Source organism: Gouania willdenowi, unplaced genomic scaffold (assembly GCF_900634775.1).
Source record: "Gouania willdenowi unplaced genomic scaffold, fGouWil2.1 scaffold_275_arrow_ctg1, whole genome shotgun sequence".
In the NCBI taxonomy this organism is placed as follows: domain Eukaryota; kingdom Metazoa; phylum Chordata; class Actinopteri; order Blenniiformes; family Gobiesocidae; genus Gouania; species Gouania willdenowi.
In genome coordinates this window covers 411,442-425,724 of record NW_021145033.1, presented here as the reverse complement: position 1 = coordinate 425,724, position 14,283 = coordinate 411,442, and the positions used below count along the sequence as shown (strand labels likewise).

At 36.1% G+C, this 14,283-nt stretch overlaps 3 protein-coding genes across 7 annotated transcripts in view; all 3 read left to right on the top strand.

The window, feature by feature from the left end:
• The first annotated feature begins 304 nt into the window (after window positions 1–304).
• Window positions 305–2,230, top strand: LOC114459230 (elongin-C-like). 2 transcript variants are annotated; one of them, XM_028441561.1, is made up of 4 exons: window positions 305–382; window positions 735–762; window positions 1,641–1,775; window positions 2,000–2,230. In XM_028441561.1, exons 2-4 carry the CDS (start codon window positions 756–758, stop codon window positions 2,188–2,190), a joined length of 333 nt encoding a protein of 110 aa, XP_028297362.1. In that variant the 5' UTR covers window positions 305–382; window positions 735–755; the 3' UTR covers window positions 2,191–2,230. The 2 variants fall into 2 exon arrangements, with proteins under 2 accessions (XP_028297362.1, XP_028297363.1); XM_028441562.1 differs by lacking the exon at window positions 735–762 and having other exon boundaries at window positions 326–382.
• Window positions 2,231–3,536: 1,306 nt separating this feature from the next.
• LOC114459229 (peptidyl-prolyl cis-trans isomerase FKBP8-like) lies at window positions 3,537–12,168 on the top strand. 3 transcript variants are annotated; one of them, XM_028441558.1, is made up of 2 exons: window positions 3,537–3,638; window positions 11,379–12,168. In XM_028441558.1, exons 1-2 carry the CDS (start codon window positions 3,612–3,614, stop codon window positions 11,928–11,930), a joined length of 579 nt encoding a protein of 192 aa, XP_028297359.1. In that variant the 5' UTR covers window positions 3,537–3,611; the 3' UTR covers window positions 11,931–12,168. The 3 variants fall into 3 exon arrangements, with proteins under 3 accessions (XP_028297359.1, XP_028297358.1, XP_028297360.1); XM_028441557.1 differs by lacking the exon at window positions 3,537–3,638 and adding an exon at window positions 8,724–8,831; XM_028441559.1 differs by lacking the exon at window positions 3,537–3,638 and adding an exon at window positions 10,482–10,779.
• The window catches only part of LOC114459222 (E3 ubiquitin-protein ligase TRIM39-like), a 303,562-nt gene continuing 297,973 nt past the window's right edge, over window positions 8,695–14,283 (top strand). For both annotated transcript variants that reach the window (XM_028441548.1, XM_028441546.1), the window contains exon 1: window positions 8,695–8,772. The gene's annotated coding sequence lies outside the window, so the exon portion shown is untranslated. The remainder of the gene's footprint in view (window positions 8,773–14,283) is intronic.

Here is a 14,283-nt window from a genome sequence, read left to right as displayed (position 1 = left end):
GTTTCTATAATCAACATCAGATTAATTCCGATCTGTAAATTGTTAAAAAGGATTTGATTCCATAAACATATTTTTCATATTTTTTTTATTTCTTCCTAACATTTCATTTACAGTTCCCCAATTTCTAGCATTATTTAAATTAATATATCTAATCTTCCTATGATAATATGACACACATTTAATCACAAAAGACAGCTTCGATCAGATCAGTGTTGACAGGTTGTCAGGGCAACTCAGGCTAAAATGGAAGCTCAATGTTGACAGGTTGTCATGGAAACTCAGGCTATGATGAAACCTGCAGAATCTCGTGCACGTCACACTAAAGCTTTAATAATATCGATTAACCAGCAGATGTCACCAGTGAGCAACGTTTGAGACCAAAGTGAGTTTCTAATAATAATAATGTCAACTTTAATGACTCATTTTATGATTTTCCACTACTTCATTTTCTAAAGATACTCTAATCATCATAACAACTATCTAATATATTTTAATGTGTATTATCTTTTATTAGAAAATATGCTTAAAGTTAATCTTTTTTTGTTTTGAGGGATTTTCATTGAAAAGTGATTTTTATTTTATTTTATTAAAATGTGAAAGGTAAACTGCTTTCATTAATCTGTACTCGTAATTATTGATCATTTCTGACATAACATTAACTTATAATATAGTATTCTGATTACATTTTAAATTTACATATTGATATTCAATTTTGTTTCCCTGTTTTCTTCCAGAACTTTAAGGAATTTGAATACATGATGGGTGAGTGTGTCAATAATCTAATAACATTTTTCACCTTGTACATTGATATTTAGATGAAACTGATCAGCCACAGTATTATGAATATTATATTGAGCCTAATAAAGTGTGCTTCATCTTTTTTCTAACACATGCTGCCATGATATATGAATGACCATTCTATGATAATTATGTACTTACTTGTAATGTAGACTATAGTTTTATTTCAGTTATTGTTTTATCAATTATTTTTGATACCAGAAATGTTAACTGGAGCCTTTGGGAGGAACTAAATGTATGCATAATAACAGGCAAACAGCTCCAGGTTTGATAAATGTGAATTCTCACTCTGAATTATGGATTTGCATTTCCTCCTCCAATATTTTGCGGCCCACAGCTGATCCGCCCACATTGCATATTAATAAGAGGAAAAAAACATGCTAAATGCATTGTGCACGCTATGTTTCATGTTTGCATTCCTGATTGCCTGAGGTTTGCACCGTTTATCAGCGTACGTAGTGACGTTTACACATGGTTTTACTTTACAGCTGCTATTCTTTAATAAATCCACTCCATAATGTATTGACTACTCTCAGAATGAAAGGAACATTTCACCCAGAATAACAAAGTGTTTCTGAACAGGATTACAGACTAAACCTTAACACATGGAATCACTACATCCAACATGTGGTTTTTTAATCTGATATGCAGGACGTAATGAAACTATTCCTAAGCAGAAGTAGCAGATAATAAAACACATGCAGCCATTTAATGCTGACACCATCCTCCTACTAAAAGTCTTTTATACATTTTATGTATGAGGCTTCTTTGAACAGTTGATCATGTTGCAGGTGATGTTATAACTACTTGATTTAACGGTGTGTATTTGTCCTCACTGTCAGACGGTGAAGAGAGAGCCTGTGAAGGACCAGATTCTATGTATGTGAAGCTGATTTCCTCAGACGACCATGAATTCATTGTGAAAAGAGAACACGCCCTGGTATCAGGGACAATCAAAGCCATGTTGAGTGGGCCAGGTAAGGAAACAGCACTAAAGAGAGCTTTTCTGATGTCTGGAAGACTTTTTCTAAGGAATCTTTTTATTAATGAGTGTAAACATTAGACAATGTTGTATCTACTAATGTTCAATCTGTCCAGAGTCACAGGTGTTGTATTTTATTGCAAAGCACACACAGATTATAAGTAACAATGGGTCTGGATATCATTTGGGATGTTTGACCTTCTGTAACTTCATATGCAGGACAAATTGCTGAGAATGAAACCAACGAGATAAAGTTCAGGGAGATTCCCTCTCAAGTCCTGTCGAAGGTCTGTGAGTATTTCACCTACAAGGCCCAGCACACCAACAGCTCCACAGAGGTACCCGACTTCCCCGTCTCTCCAGAGATCAGCCTGGAACTGATCATTGCTGCAAACTTTTTGGATTGTTAAAGTTGAAAAGAAAAACATCAAATAAAAGCATAATTATTTATCAAAGTGTCTTTTTTCCCTTTCCAAATAATATTGCCTCGTTATCATGATCCAAGTATAGTTTATTGTTTAGTGAGCTTTGTATATCATAACATAACATAACACTGACATTATGATAAACCCGTCTGCGTGTGCCTCTGAGCGTGCTAGGCAGTGGAGGTCTAGTGGTTGAGGAAACAGGCTCACCTGGTCTATCATTGTGGGATGTTGATCAGTCCCTAATACTTATTGATCCTGACTGGGTGCTACACCATGGCTGCCCACTGCTCCTCAGGGAGGGGTTTCATTACAGAACACATTCTGTGTATGTAGCTTTACAATATTTGTCATTGAACACATCTCATTTGGGATGATTATAAACCTGTGTATTATTACAGAAGTATAATTACACAACAAACAACATCTCATCAGACGGCTCAGCTTTAGCGCTTGGTCACTATTAGCAAAACAGCTACTGAGCAGAATGGCAAGTAACACAGTACAAATACTTTGTTACTTACTTAAGTAGGTTTTTCAGGTACTTTGTACTTTTAGAAGTGTCTATGTTTACTTTGTTACATTTTCAACATAAATGTTGGTACTTTCTACTCTTTACATTTCCCAAAAAGGCTCGTTACTTATATATATATATATAAAGTTATATTAATCAAAGCCACAAACGTCTTACTAAAAATATTTTCAAAATAAAAGACAAGCATTTTTTTTTTGTGATAAATAAAGAATAAAGGCCTCTGTAAAGTGTTTAGTGCTGATGTGTTGGAGTCTGTGTGACTGGTGGTGGGTAGTTAAACATGTAACTAACCCAGTGGAGGGTTTAGTTCGTATCACTAGGGCTTTTATTGTTGTGAGAGAGCGGTGTGCAGTGTTTACATTGTTTAGCAGGAGTTTATTGGTGATCCAGTTAAAACAATACAGGTCAGTGTCCGCATAAATCAGTGACAAACAAACAAAACTAATGGATAAAACATTCTTGTGCTTTTATTTTGAAGAGGGTCAATTGAGCAAAAGAGGATAATGAATGGGGGCACACGGTGGCTTAGTGGTTAGCACGTCCGCCTCACAGCAAGAAGGTCCTGGGTTCAAGCCCTGCGGTGGTCCTTTCTGTGTGGAGTTTGCCTGTTCTCCCCGTGCTGCGTGGGTTTCCTCCGGGTACTCCGGCTTCCTCCCACAATCCAAAAACATGACTGTAAGGTTGATTGGAGTCTCTAAATTGCCCATAGGAGTGAATGAGAGAGTGAATGGCTGTGATGGACTGGCGCCCTGTCCAGGGTGTACCCCCGCCCAGCGCCCTATGAGAGCCGGAGATTCGCACCGGCAGACCCCCGCGACCCTGTTAAACGGGAATAAGTGGATATGAAAATGGATGGATGGATGGATAATGAATGAACACATCTAACATAAAGATTAAGGTAATTATGTTTCAAATTTAGTCAAATTAAGTATACTATCCAGTGTTTACCAGTTATACTAAAAAAAAGATTTTTGCTCGCTTTATATATTATACAAACCTTTTCAAAATAAAATAGTAACATGCTGGCTTTGTGATAAATATAAATAACACTGTTTAAATAAAGCCAGTGATGTTTGGTTGAATTATTTACATTTTATTTTTTATTGACAGATATTTGAACTTATTTTGAAGAACAACAGGTTTTGCCGCTGGGTGGAGCTGCTTTATATACTTGGGTTGGACGGTTCATTGTAAAGCTCGATGACTTTGATTATTTGTTGTTTGCTACCTCTTCCCAGTTAAAGTGTTTCAGCTGTGGGGTGGAGGGACACCTCATTAGAGCATGTCCTGATCAATCTGGTTTTAGATCAATCCACTCCACTGAAACTGCTCTTCTGAAAGTTTCTAGTGACGTGATGATGGCCGCTGACTCTGGTCGTTACACAGTTTTAGTTTTACTTGATCTGACAGCTGCCTTTGATACTGTAGATCACAGTATACTGGTTGATCCACTCAAATCTGAGATGGGTTTTCTGGTACTGTTCTCAAGTGTTTTATCTCATACATTAATGGAAGAACCTTTAATATTACTATTAATGATGTTATGTCCAATATGTCCAACCTGTCATGTGGAGTAGCCCAGGGCTCTGTTCTGGGGCCTGTTTTGTTTTTATTGTATCTGATGCCTCTTGGTCGGTTGATCCGTGGTTTTAAAAATGTGTCTTATCATTTTTATGCTGACGATATCCAGTTGTACTGCTCCTTTAATGACTCAGAGTTTCACTTTTTATCAGAGATCTTAGACTGTATATCCTGTATCAAAAACTGGCTGTCATCAAATTATCTCCAGATAAATTCAAACAAAACAGAAACTCTGATCATTGCTCCTGATAAAAACATCCTCTAATTAAAAACTCTCTTGGTGATCTGGGCTCATCTGTTAAAACCAGCCTCAGAAACCTTGGGGTTGTTTTTGATCAGTCCATGTCTTTGGAGGGACATTGTCGTCAATTGACTAAAAACTGTTTTTACCACCTGAGAAATATCTCCAAAGTTAGGCATCTATTATCAAAATCAGATCTGGAACTGGTCATACACGCATTTATATCATCTCGTATTGACTACTGTAATTCTGTTTTTACTTGTTTTAATAAGTCGACCCTAAACAAACTCCAGATCGTTCAGAACGCTGCTGCCAGACTTTTAACTGGTGCTTCTAGAACATCCCACATCACCCCCATTCTTGCTACTCTGCACTGGCTTCCAGTGAAGTTTCACATAGAACATAAAATATTAGTTCTCACGTTCCGAGCTCTACATGGTCAGGCCCCTAAATATATCTCAGACTTGTTGTGCCCCTACTCATCAGGGCGATGCCTTCGGTCTTCAGGTCAGGGTCTCCTAAAGACCCCAAAAACTAAATTTAAGACCAGAGGAGACCTGGCGTTCCAGGCTGTAGCTCCCAGACTCTGGAATAACCTGCACCAGTCTCTCAGGGAGCTCAACTGTGTGGACACTTTTAAAAAACTGCTGAAGACTACACTTTACAGTAAAGCTTTTAGTTACTGGATTTTAATTTTTATTTATCCTTTAATGTTGCTGTTCATATCATATTTATGCACTCTTGTTTTATTATTCTATTGTGTTGCACTTGTACTTTTACCACAACTCTGTACAGCACTTTGTGATTTTATCTGTAAAAAGCACTTTATAAATAAACTACTTACTTACTTATAATAAGTCATTAGTGAATACCAGAGAACCACACGAGTGAGTATGATAAATTATAAGAAAATATCTATTGAAAATAAAATGTTAATGTCTGACTTAAAGACAAGCAATGTGAAATTAATAATAAATATGCAACGTGTTGACTTGTATATAAACTGTAAGTATATTAAATAAACACATGTGCTTCATATACACATTTATGTTTTTATTTTGGCTGTTTTATAATTTAGGAATTAGGGCTGGGTGATAAATTGAGATTCAAGATGTATCAAGTTTTCTATTTTGGTGATATAAACAACTAATATTTCATATATCTATATATATATATCCCTTAATTTCAATATATGTATATATATGTAAATATATATTATAGCTTATTATGTATCAAAATACTAGTTTTAAGAGTCGCTGCTTTTACTTCTCAGAACAACATGTTAGATGATTATTAAGTGTCACATATTGATCAGCTGTTTATTAATAAACAGCTGATTATTAATAAATTTATTAATAAATGAGCCTGTGTAACATTTTGCATCAGCAAATTTAACCCAGAATTTTCTTTCTGATCAGACTTTATTTGATAAAATTATCTAGATTTATATCATATATCATCATTTAGATAAAATATATTGAGATATGAGTGTTGGTCCATATCACCAGCCCTAGTAGGAATGTTCAAAACATTTAAATGTTAATAAAGGTCGACCTACCAGATTCTAATCATACCTGTATCATTGTATTTAGTAAGTAGTTGACAAGTGGGTATTTTAGATTTCTTGTACATCTATATTAAAATATAAGGAATACTGGAGCTTAGTTGGGCGGGTGGGACGGATCGTAGTGGACGCCAGAAAATTTCCCTTATTTTCAAATCCAAAACTTGACAGATATGATCTAAGAGAACCAGAACTGAGATCAACCTTCTGTCTGAGGTTAAGAGAAGATCATTGGTTACTTTTACTAAGGCAGTCTCTGTGCTGTGATTGGCTCTAAAGCCAGACTGAAAGCTCTGTATAAATTGTTCCTAAGTAGGTGATCACATAGTTGACCTGTGATGACTTTTTCAAAAATTTTGGAAACTAAAGGGAGATTAGATATTGGTCTATAATTGGACAAGTCATTTTTATGGAGAGGTTTGATTACAGTGGTTTTAAAGGTCTGTGGTACATAACCTGTTACTATAGATGTGTTAATACAGTTCATCATATTGGTGAATCATATTATTAACCATTTATTAGTAGTTTTAACCCACAACATGAATGGTTTTATCACTTATTAAGTCAGCCTGCTTTGATAATGGACAGTGATCAGTTTCTCTTTATTACAACAGCACACGTTTTTTTTTTATCGTCACGTGGCATCACCATTGTGAAGAAACTCACTCTGCCAGTTTTCTCCATTGTAGTGATTGTCAGACGTTGCTAGCTCCACCCCTTTCATGTGAACACGCATGTACCCAGGCTGAAAACACTTGGCTTCAATTAGCGTGTTGTTATCGACCTTCATAGGACAGCTTCTCTCTGACAGGGAATGTTTGGTTAGTTGTTGCCCGTTAATGGAGATTAATCCAGGATACAATTATCTAGAGTCATAGCATAGGGCCTTTATGTCCTAAAATTATATCTAATTCATTAATTTAATTTACTACAGCAAAATAAATCACGTTTAAAAGTATATTCTATAATTGTATAAGAATGGCATTATTAAAACTGAATCTTGTGATTAACGCTGTGTTGCTATGTTTATCCAGTAACGTTAGCATATCCTCATCTATTATCTGCTAATGATGCCTTAATCTACTAGTTTAGCGGGAGATAATCCACTAACATGCTTTAATGCACACATGCAAAAAGTGCATCACAAACTGTCTAATCCGCTCTAGGGTGTTTTTGAAACTAAGAGGAAAAGTTTTATAGATATTTATCATAGACTCAGAGCTAGCGAAGCTTTACAAGCAGTGAATATTTGTTTGACTAAAATACCGTAAATTCTGTAATATGTCACACCTTTTTCATTTAAAGATTTTGGTCTGTGACTTATCAGAGCTGAAAGTAATGGATTACAAGTACTCACATTACTGTAATTGAGTTGCTTTGATGGGTACTCGTACTTTAGTATATTTCTAAATCACTAATTTTATTTGTACAAGTACGTATTAAAACATTTCTACACCAACCACTACTGAGTGAATTATTTTCTGTTTTAAAATGATCAACAGACATTGTGAAACTACAAAAAATGAAATGACCAGACAACAACAAATGCATCACATCATAGCCGACCAATCAGATTAAATGTAATGCATTAGATCATAGCCCACCAATCAGATTAAACGTAATGCATTAGATCATAGCCCACCAATCAGATTAAACGTAATGCATCACATCATAGCCGACCAATCAGATTAAACATAATGCATTAGATCATAGCCAACTAATCAGATTAAACGTAATGCATTAGATCATAGCCAACTAATCAGATTAGCGCCAAAACAGCATTGAATGCCAGTTATTTTCTCAGTTTTAGAGTTTATAAATGTATCTATACTTGGAGCCTGATACATTTTTTTATTTTTTTTTTATTGTGAATTGAATTAATTTATATATTTTTTAAATTTACATTTTGACAAACCTTTTATTTAATACAGATGCCTTTGTGGAAAATAAATTAGATTCCAATTGTGGAAGATTTCATTTTTTCCTTTTTATGGTTTCGACATGATATGTTTACTGTATGTAAGAGAACCAACAATAACTGTGGGGGTGAAAGTAATTAGTAACTTTGACTTTGAATACTATTTAATTGAGCTACTTTTTACTTGTACTTGAGTATTTTATGTATGATTTACTTGTACTTGTACTTGAGGATATATTAGTACTCTTTACACCTCTCTGACTTATACAATGAAGCGACTTATATGTAAGTTTTTGGCCAACAGCGCCCCCTGGTGAGTAAAATGTTCATTAGTTTTCTATTGTTGTATAAGACGCTCTCTCATTGGTAGTAATTATGCCTGATGTAACAGTCTATACATACAGTATATCCACTATGAGGAGTAAAATGTGTGTTTGCATTATTTAATTTAATATATTTGATCTTCCCATGATAATATGACATACATTTAATCACAAAAGGCAGCATCGAACAGATCAATATTGACAGGTTGTCATGGCAACTCAGGCTAAAATGGAAGCCCAATGTTGACAGGTTGTCATGGCAACTCAGGCTAGGATAAAAGCTGCAGAATCTACATCATTCAACAGAATCTGCTCGTGCACCGTCAGAAACGACTAAAGTAGCTTTAATAACATATATTAACGTTGACCAACGGTTGTCATCAGTGAGCAACGTTTGAGACCAGGGTGAGTTTCTAATAATAATGTCAACTTTAATGACTAAATTAGTGATTTTCCACAATCCAGTGAGTAAATACTGCTTGTTTTAATCTAAATGTGTTTACATATTAAGTCATAATCTTGTCTAAATGAGCTGATATTGTAAAGATCTTTGGAACGACTCAAGCTCCTCCCACTGCTGGTGCAAACTCTATTATTGGTTATAAGATCTTCTTCGTTCTAAGCATTTGGCGGATGAGGGGCTAGATTTCCTGTGCATTATATCAATTCTGGACTGGTGTGGGACAACATATATGTTTGGGACGACGCATCAATACAAAACATTTACGTCAACATATTTTTTGCGTCAAATGGGCGGGGCAATATGGCCTTTTTTAAATGTCTGAATATTTTCAAGCTGTAATATGATATACGATATACATCTCAATATGTTGCCCTTGCCTTGAGATGATGCTTTGATGTATAAAACCAGAATGGCAATATTCAATATATATTGTTGTTTTCTCTGTGATGTAATTGGGGTTTCCCCTATTATAGCATAGTGCACCCTCGGATCTGGGTCGATTGCGTTTGAATATGCGATCGATTGATTTGGTCTTGTACTTTCCTGGTGTGTCTAAGGCATAAAGCGGCGGTGCAGAAGGTAGATATACGTGACAGAGAATAATTACAATGACTAGGGTCATGTCTGGTGTAAACCACATGTATATTAGAGGTTGGATAGAGCTTTTGTAATAGATTCCAGTCCTAGTTTCTAGTTTACTATGTCCTTGAGGTGGTAGATGTTATTGAATACGATGACTGGTTGGCTAATTAGGAATACCATATCTCGGCTCGTAGGGTTTATTCAGCTCGCGATTGACAGCTAGTCTGTTAGTTTTGTTGTTCTGTATAGCTTAATTTGGTTTTGGTGGACCCACTTGAGCTTTTGTTTGGTCTTTGTGCTGGGAATCTTTATTTGGGGGTCCGGTCCACTTCAGAAGAAATTTCTTCACTAGTTTGGTTGCATGATGATCGTTTTTGAGCAAAACTGTAATATTAGACTCTGTCTCCAACCTGTAGTTCCTCCTGTGAGGCTTTTTGGTCGTAGTAGGCTTTATGGCCCTTAGTGCTCTCTTTGAGGTGTTTTAGAGCAAACGTGAGCGTAGCTTGGAGGTGGTTCTCAGGATCGATCATGTATTGGTGAGTGGTGTAGGTGGTAGCAATGTTAGCTTGTCCTGGTTGGTACAGGAGGTGTGTGGGTAGAGTCATTTGCCTGCCCGTCATCATTTAAAAAAGGTGGGACTCACTAATATGAAGCTGTACGGACACAAATGACTGAAAATAAATGAGATATTCTTTAATTCTAAGTAACTCAAAGGTTACTTTTTCTAGTAACGCATTACTTTTTGGTGTAAGTGATCAAAATAGTAACTGAGTTACTTTGTGAATGAAGTAACTAGTAACGGTAACTAGTTACTTTTTTTTCAGTAACTAGCACAACACTGGTTACAGCCGACAATAAAAGGTTGGTTGTGTGTTTCTACGTCATGTTCGCCCCCTGTCCAATCACAGCCTTCCCAACCCCCAGACCTAAAGTGGAATTAACTAAAGCCAAATAAACCGGTTTTCCATGTAAATGTCAGTTCTGGAATTACTATTACCATGTAAACATGAAGCAGAATGATTTAATGCAGAATAACTCATTCTGAATTTAAAAAAACACCATGTAACTGTGGCCACTGAGGAGTTTAGAACAACCGTTGATATGCTGGGGAAGAACTCCACATCAGAGGAACAGCAAAAAGTAGAACTCCAAAAAAAAGAACAAAAGGCAGAACTAAAAACCCAGAGCTCATAGAGCAGATACTTCCTCAGGAGAGAAAACACAGACATAGTGTAAAAGCCCAAAGCTGCAGATAGGAGAGAATAGGAAACATCTGGAACAGCCCCTGATTCAAAGAAAGACTAATACGTCCCAGAATTAACATCCTTCCCACAGATGAGACACTAATACTAAGCTACTCTTAAACGGTAAATCTCATGGTGCTACCATCTTTTAGCACAGAGGACAATCTAACAACAAGTACATTATGATTACAGTGACCAGCAGTTTTTCCAATTACAATTAAATCACAATTATTTTTTTTTATTTTCAGAAATTCAATTACACTTACAGTACGTTATCATTTACTTTACAATTAATCAGAAATACTGAACCTGAAATAGATAACCTAATAAAAGTCAACCTTTCTCTTGTGTTAGCTTTCTGTTAGCATCGCATATGATAACGGTCTTAAGTCAGCTGTAAAATACACTTTTAAAATGGTAAAATGTGGGAAAGCTTGATATAAACATTTTAATAATATTTTAACTACATATATGTAGAACATGTTCACCAGTTTAGCATTAAGTAAACATTGCAATTACAATTGCAAAGTAAATTATCTGAACTCAACTAGAATTTAATGAGATTATGACAGCAACAGATTTTTAAAATTACAATTATAACTACACCATCTTTGTATTTAATTATCAATTACATGATTACAATTATTACTGACTCCAACCCTGCTCAGAAGCTGCCAGCTAATAATGGTAATCTACTTATAATATGTTTTCTTGTGTTTCAGGTTGTTTACCAAAGCAGTGACAGTGCACCAGTCATGAAGAAAGGGAATATGATTGTCATGGATCAGTCCATGAGGAGAGAAACTGACCCCCAACCACCTGCTGATGAGTGGTTAGATATCTTTAGAAATGGTTCGCTAATGAAAAAGGTGCTGCAGGCTGGAGGAGGAAGATACAGTAGGCCACATATTGGACAGATTGTAAAGATTAATCTAAAAACACGTCCGTTGGATGGGATGTTGGTCAAGGAGCTGTCGGAGTTGTCGTTCACTCTGGGAGCTGGAGACGTGATCCGGGCACTGGATGTGGCGGTGCAACTCATGGGAATGGGAGAGAAGGCGCTCTTCAAAATTCGGTCAAAGGCTGAGTTTGAAGTTACGCTCCTGGAAGCTACTGATGCTCCAGACCTGAAGCTGCTGCCCCCCACTGAGAATATTGATCTGGCCACCTGCAAGAGGGAGCAAGGGGGTTTGAGCTGGAAGTGGCTGCTTGGTGCCACTGCAGTAGCCATTGGCGGCATCGCTCTGTCTGTGGCCATCTATGCTAGAAAGTGATTCAAGAACTGTAGTAACGACACGACTTAAACACTGGAGCACATCTGGCAGAGCATTCTGACCATGTGGTCCATGAGGGTGAAAATATTTATCAGTTTATGACCTCCTCACTGTCACTCTCTGTTCTCTGCTATGTATGTGTGACAAATGATGTCATCATCCTCTACAGTTACAAGATGCATTTTGTAGAGGAACAAATGAGAATTAATATTCAAAAATAAAGCAAAAATGAAAATAATCAGTTGTTTAAGAACATTATCCAAATGTGTTCATTAATGTGGAAATAAAACAAAAATATCAACATTGTCTAAAATGATATTCATTGTAACACAATTCTTACAACATTTAATACCAGTGAACAATAACCAGAAACCAAAACTGACTGGAACCTGTGAGCAAACCAAACACCAAAGTGCTTTTATCAGATCCTTCACTGTGTAATGCCATTTGTGGAGCTTTGATCTAAAATTAGGACTTCTAAGAAATAGTCAATAACTTGACTAAAACTGACTTTTGAAGGAAAAAATAAATTATTGATCAATACAAATATTTCCATCAAAGAAGCCACTATACCGTACTATTTGCTTATATGAATTGTCACTGACCAACCCCTATAAACAGCTTCATTTCTGTCCTGGCTAATGAAACCTTATATTTCTATTATGGGCCCACCTTAGACATAACAATGTGAACACACACTTTTCATATGAAATGTTGTGAAAACGGGCGCACGGTTGCTTAGTGTTTAGCACGTCCGCCTCACAGCAAGAAGGTCCTGGGTTCAAGCCCTGGGGTGGACTTGGGTCCTTTCTGTGTGGAGTTTGCAAGTTCTCCCCGTGCTGCGTGGGTTTCCTCCGGGTACTCCGGCTTTCTCCCACAATCCAAAAACATGACTGTAAGGTTGATTGGAGTCTCTAAATTGCCCATAGGAGTGAATGAGAGAGTGAATGGTTGTCTGTGTCTGTGTTGCCCTGTGATGGACTGGCGCCCTGTCCAGGGTGTACCCCCGCCAAGCGCCCTATGAGAGCCGGAAATTGGCACCGGCAGACCCCCGTGACCCTGTTAAACGGGAATAAGCGGGTATGAAAATGGATGGATGGATGTTGTGAAAACAGAAATACTGATGCACTTTTTTTCACTGTAAATAAATACACTTGACTGCATTTTTGGAACCTTGGACTACTTTTTAAGGCTACCCATGAGGCCATTCTTACAATAATGTTATGTTATGACTAAAGGACACATATGAGGACAGGAGTGGATTGTTCTGTTAAATAACATTGTATTTATTATAAAATGTGCTACTCTATAGAAAGTTCAATATTAGCTTTTTGCTGATATCCGATATTGTCCAACACTAAATTTCCAATTTCTTTATTAATGGAAAAAGTCATGTTTGTTTTTGAATATTTCTTATTAATTATTCAATTATTTGTTTATTTATTTATTTTTTGTTTTGAAAAATTAATATTATTTATATATTTTTCATTTTTATTATGTTGTCTTAAACAACAGCACATACAGTAATTTTTCAATATCTGTGGAAAAACCAATATAATATTTGATAATATAGCCCATCACTAATAGAAAGCATATATTCTATGAACTGGTCTGATCTCCTGTTAGAGTCATTAGCACAATGATTCTCAATTGGTGGGTCGGGACCCAAAAGTGGGTTGCAGACCTACTGTATATATATATATATATATATATATATATATATATATATATATATATATATATATATATAATAAAACACTGTTTTGTTTTTCTACATTGTTTCTTTAAATAACTACACTGAACATGTACAGTACATATTTGTCACTGTGAGGATCCCAGTCTATTTTCTTTGTCTATGTTTTCTCCTCCCTGTGTGTTTTCCTTAGAACTGGCTCCACCCACCTTGTCTGCAATCAAGTCTGCAAAGCTGCTTCTCATCTCCAATCAAGCTACCTACACACTCCACAGTATAAGATCAGGCTCATTCTACCACTTGATGTCAGATCATCAGTTTACCAACCGTCATCTTTAAACTTCATCCTGCAACTGAACGTGTTCAGCCCCTCCACCTCACATCTGGATATCTCACTCACTGAACATCAGGAACCTGCACCTTGGACCTCCTGCCAGCATCCTACAAACAACAGCAATACGTTCTTTTGTAAACCTTACCTAAGACTGTTTGTGTAGCCCTGATAAATATATATGTGATTAATATTTATAATATTAATCTATATATTTATATAGGATTGACAGTGTAATTCATACTTATACAGAATTATATCTACTAAATATAATAAATAAGTTGTGTAAAGTATTTAAGCTTTAAGTTCAGTTGGGTGGTTTTGAAGGG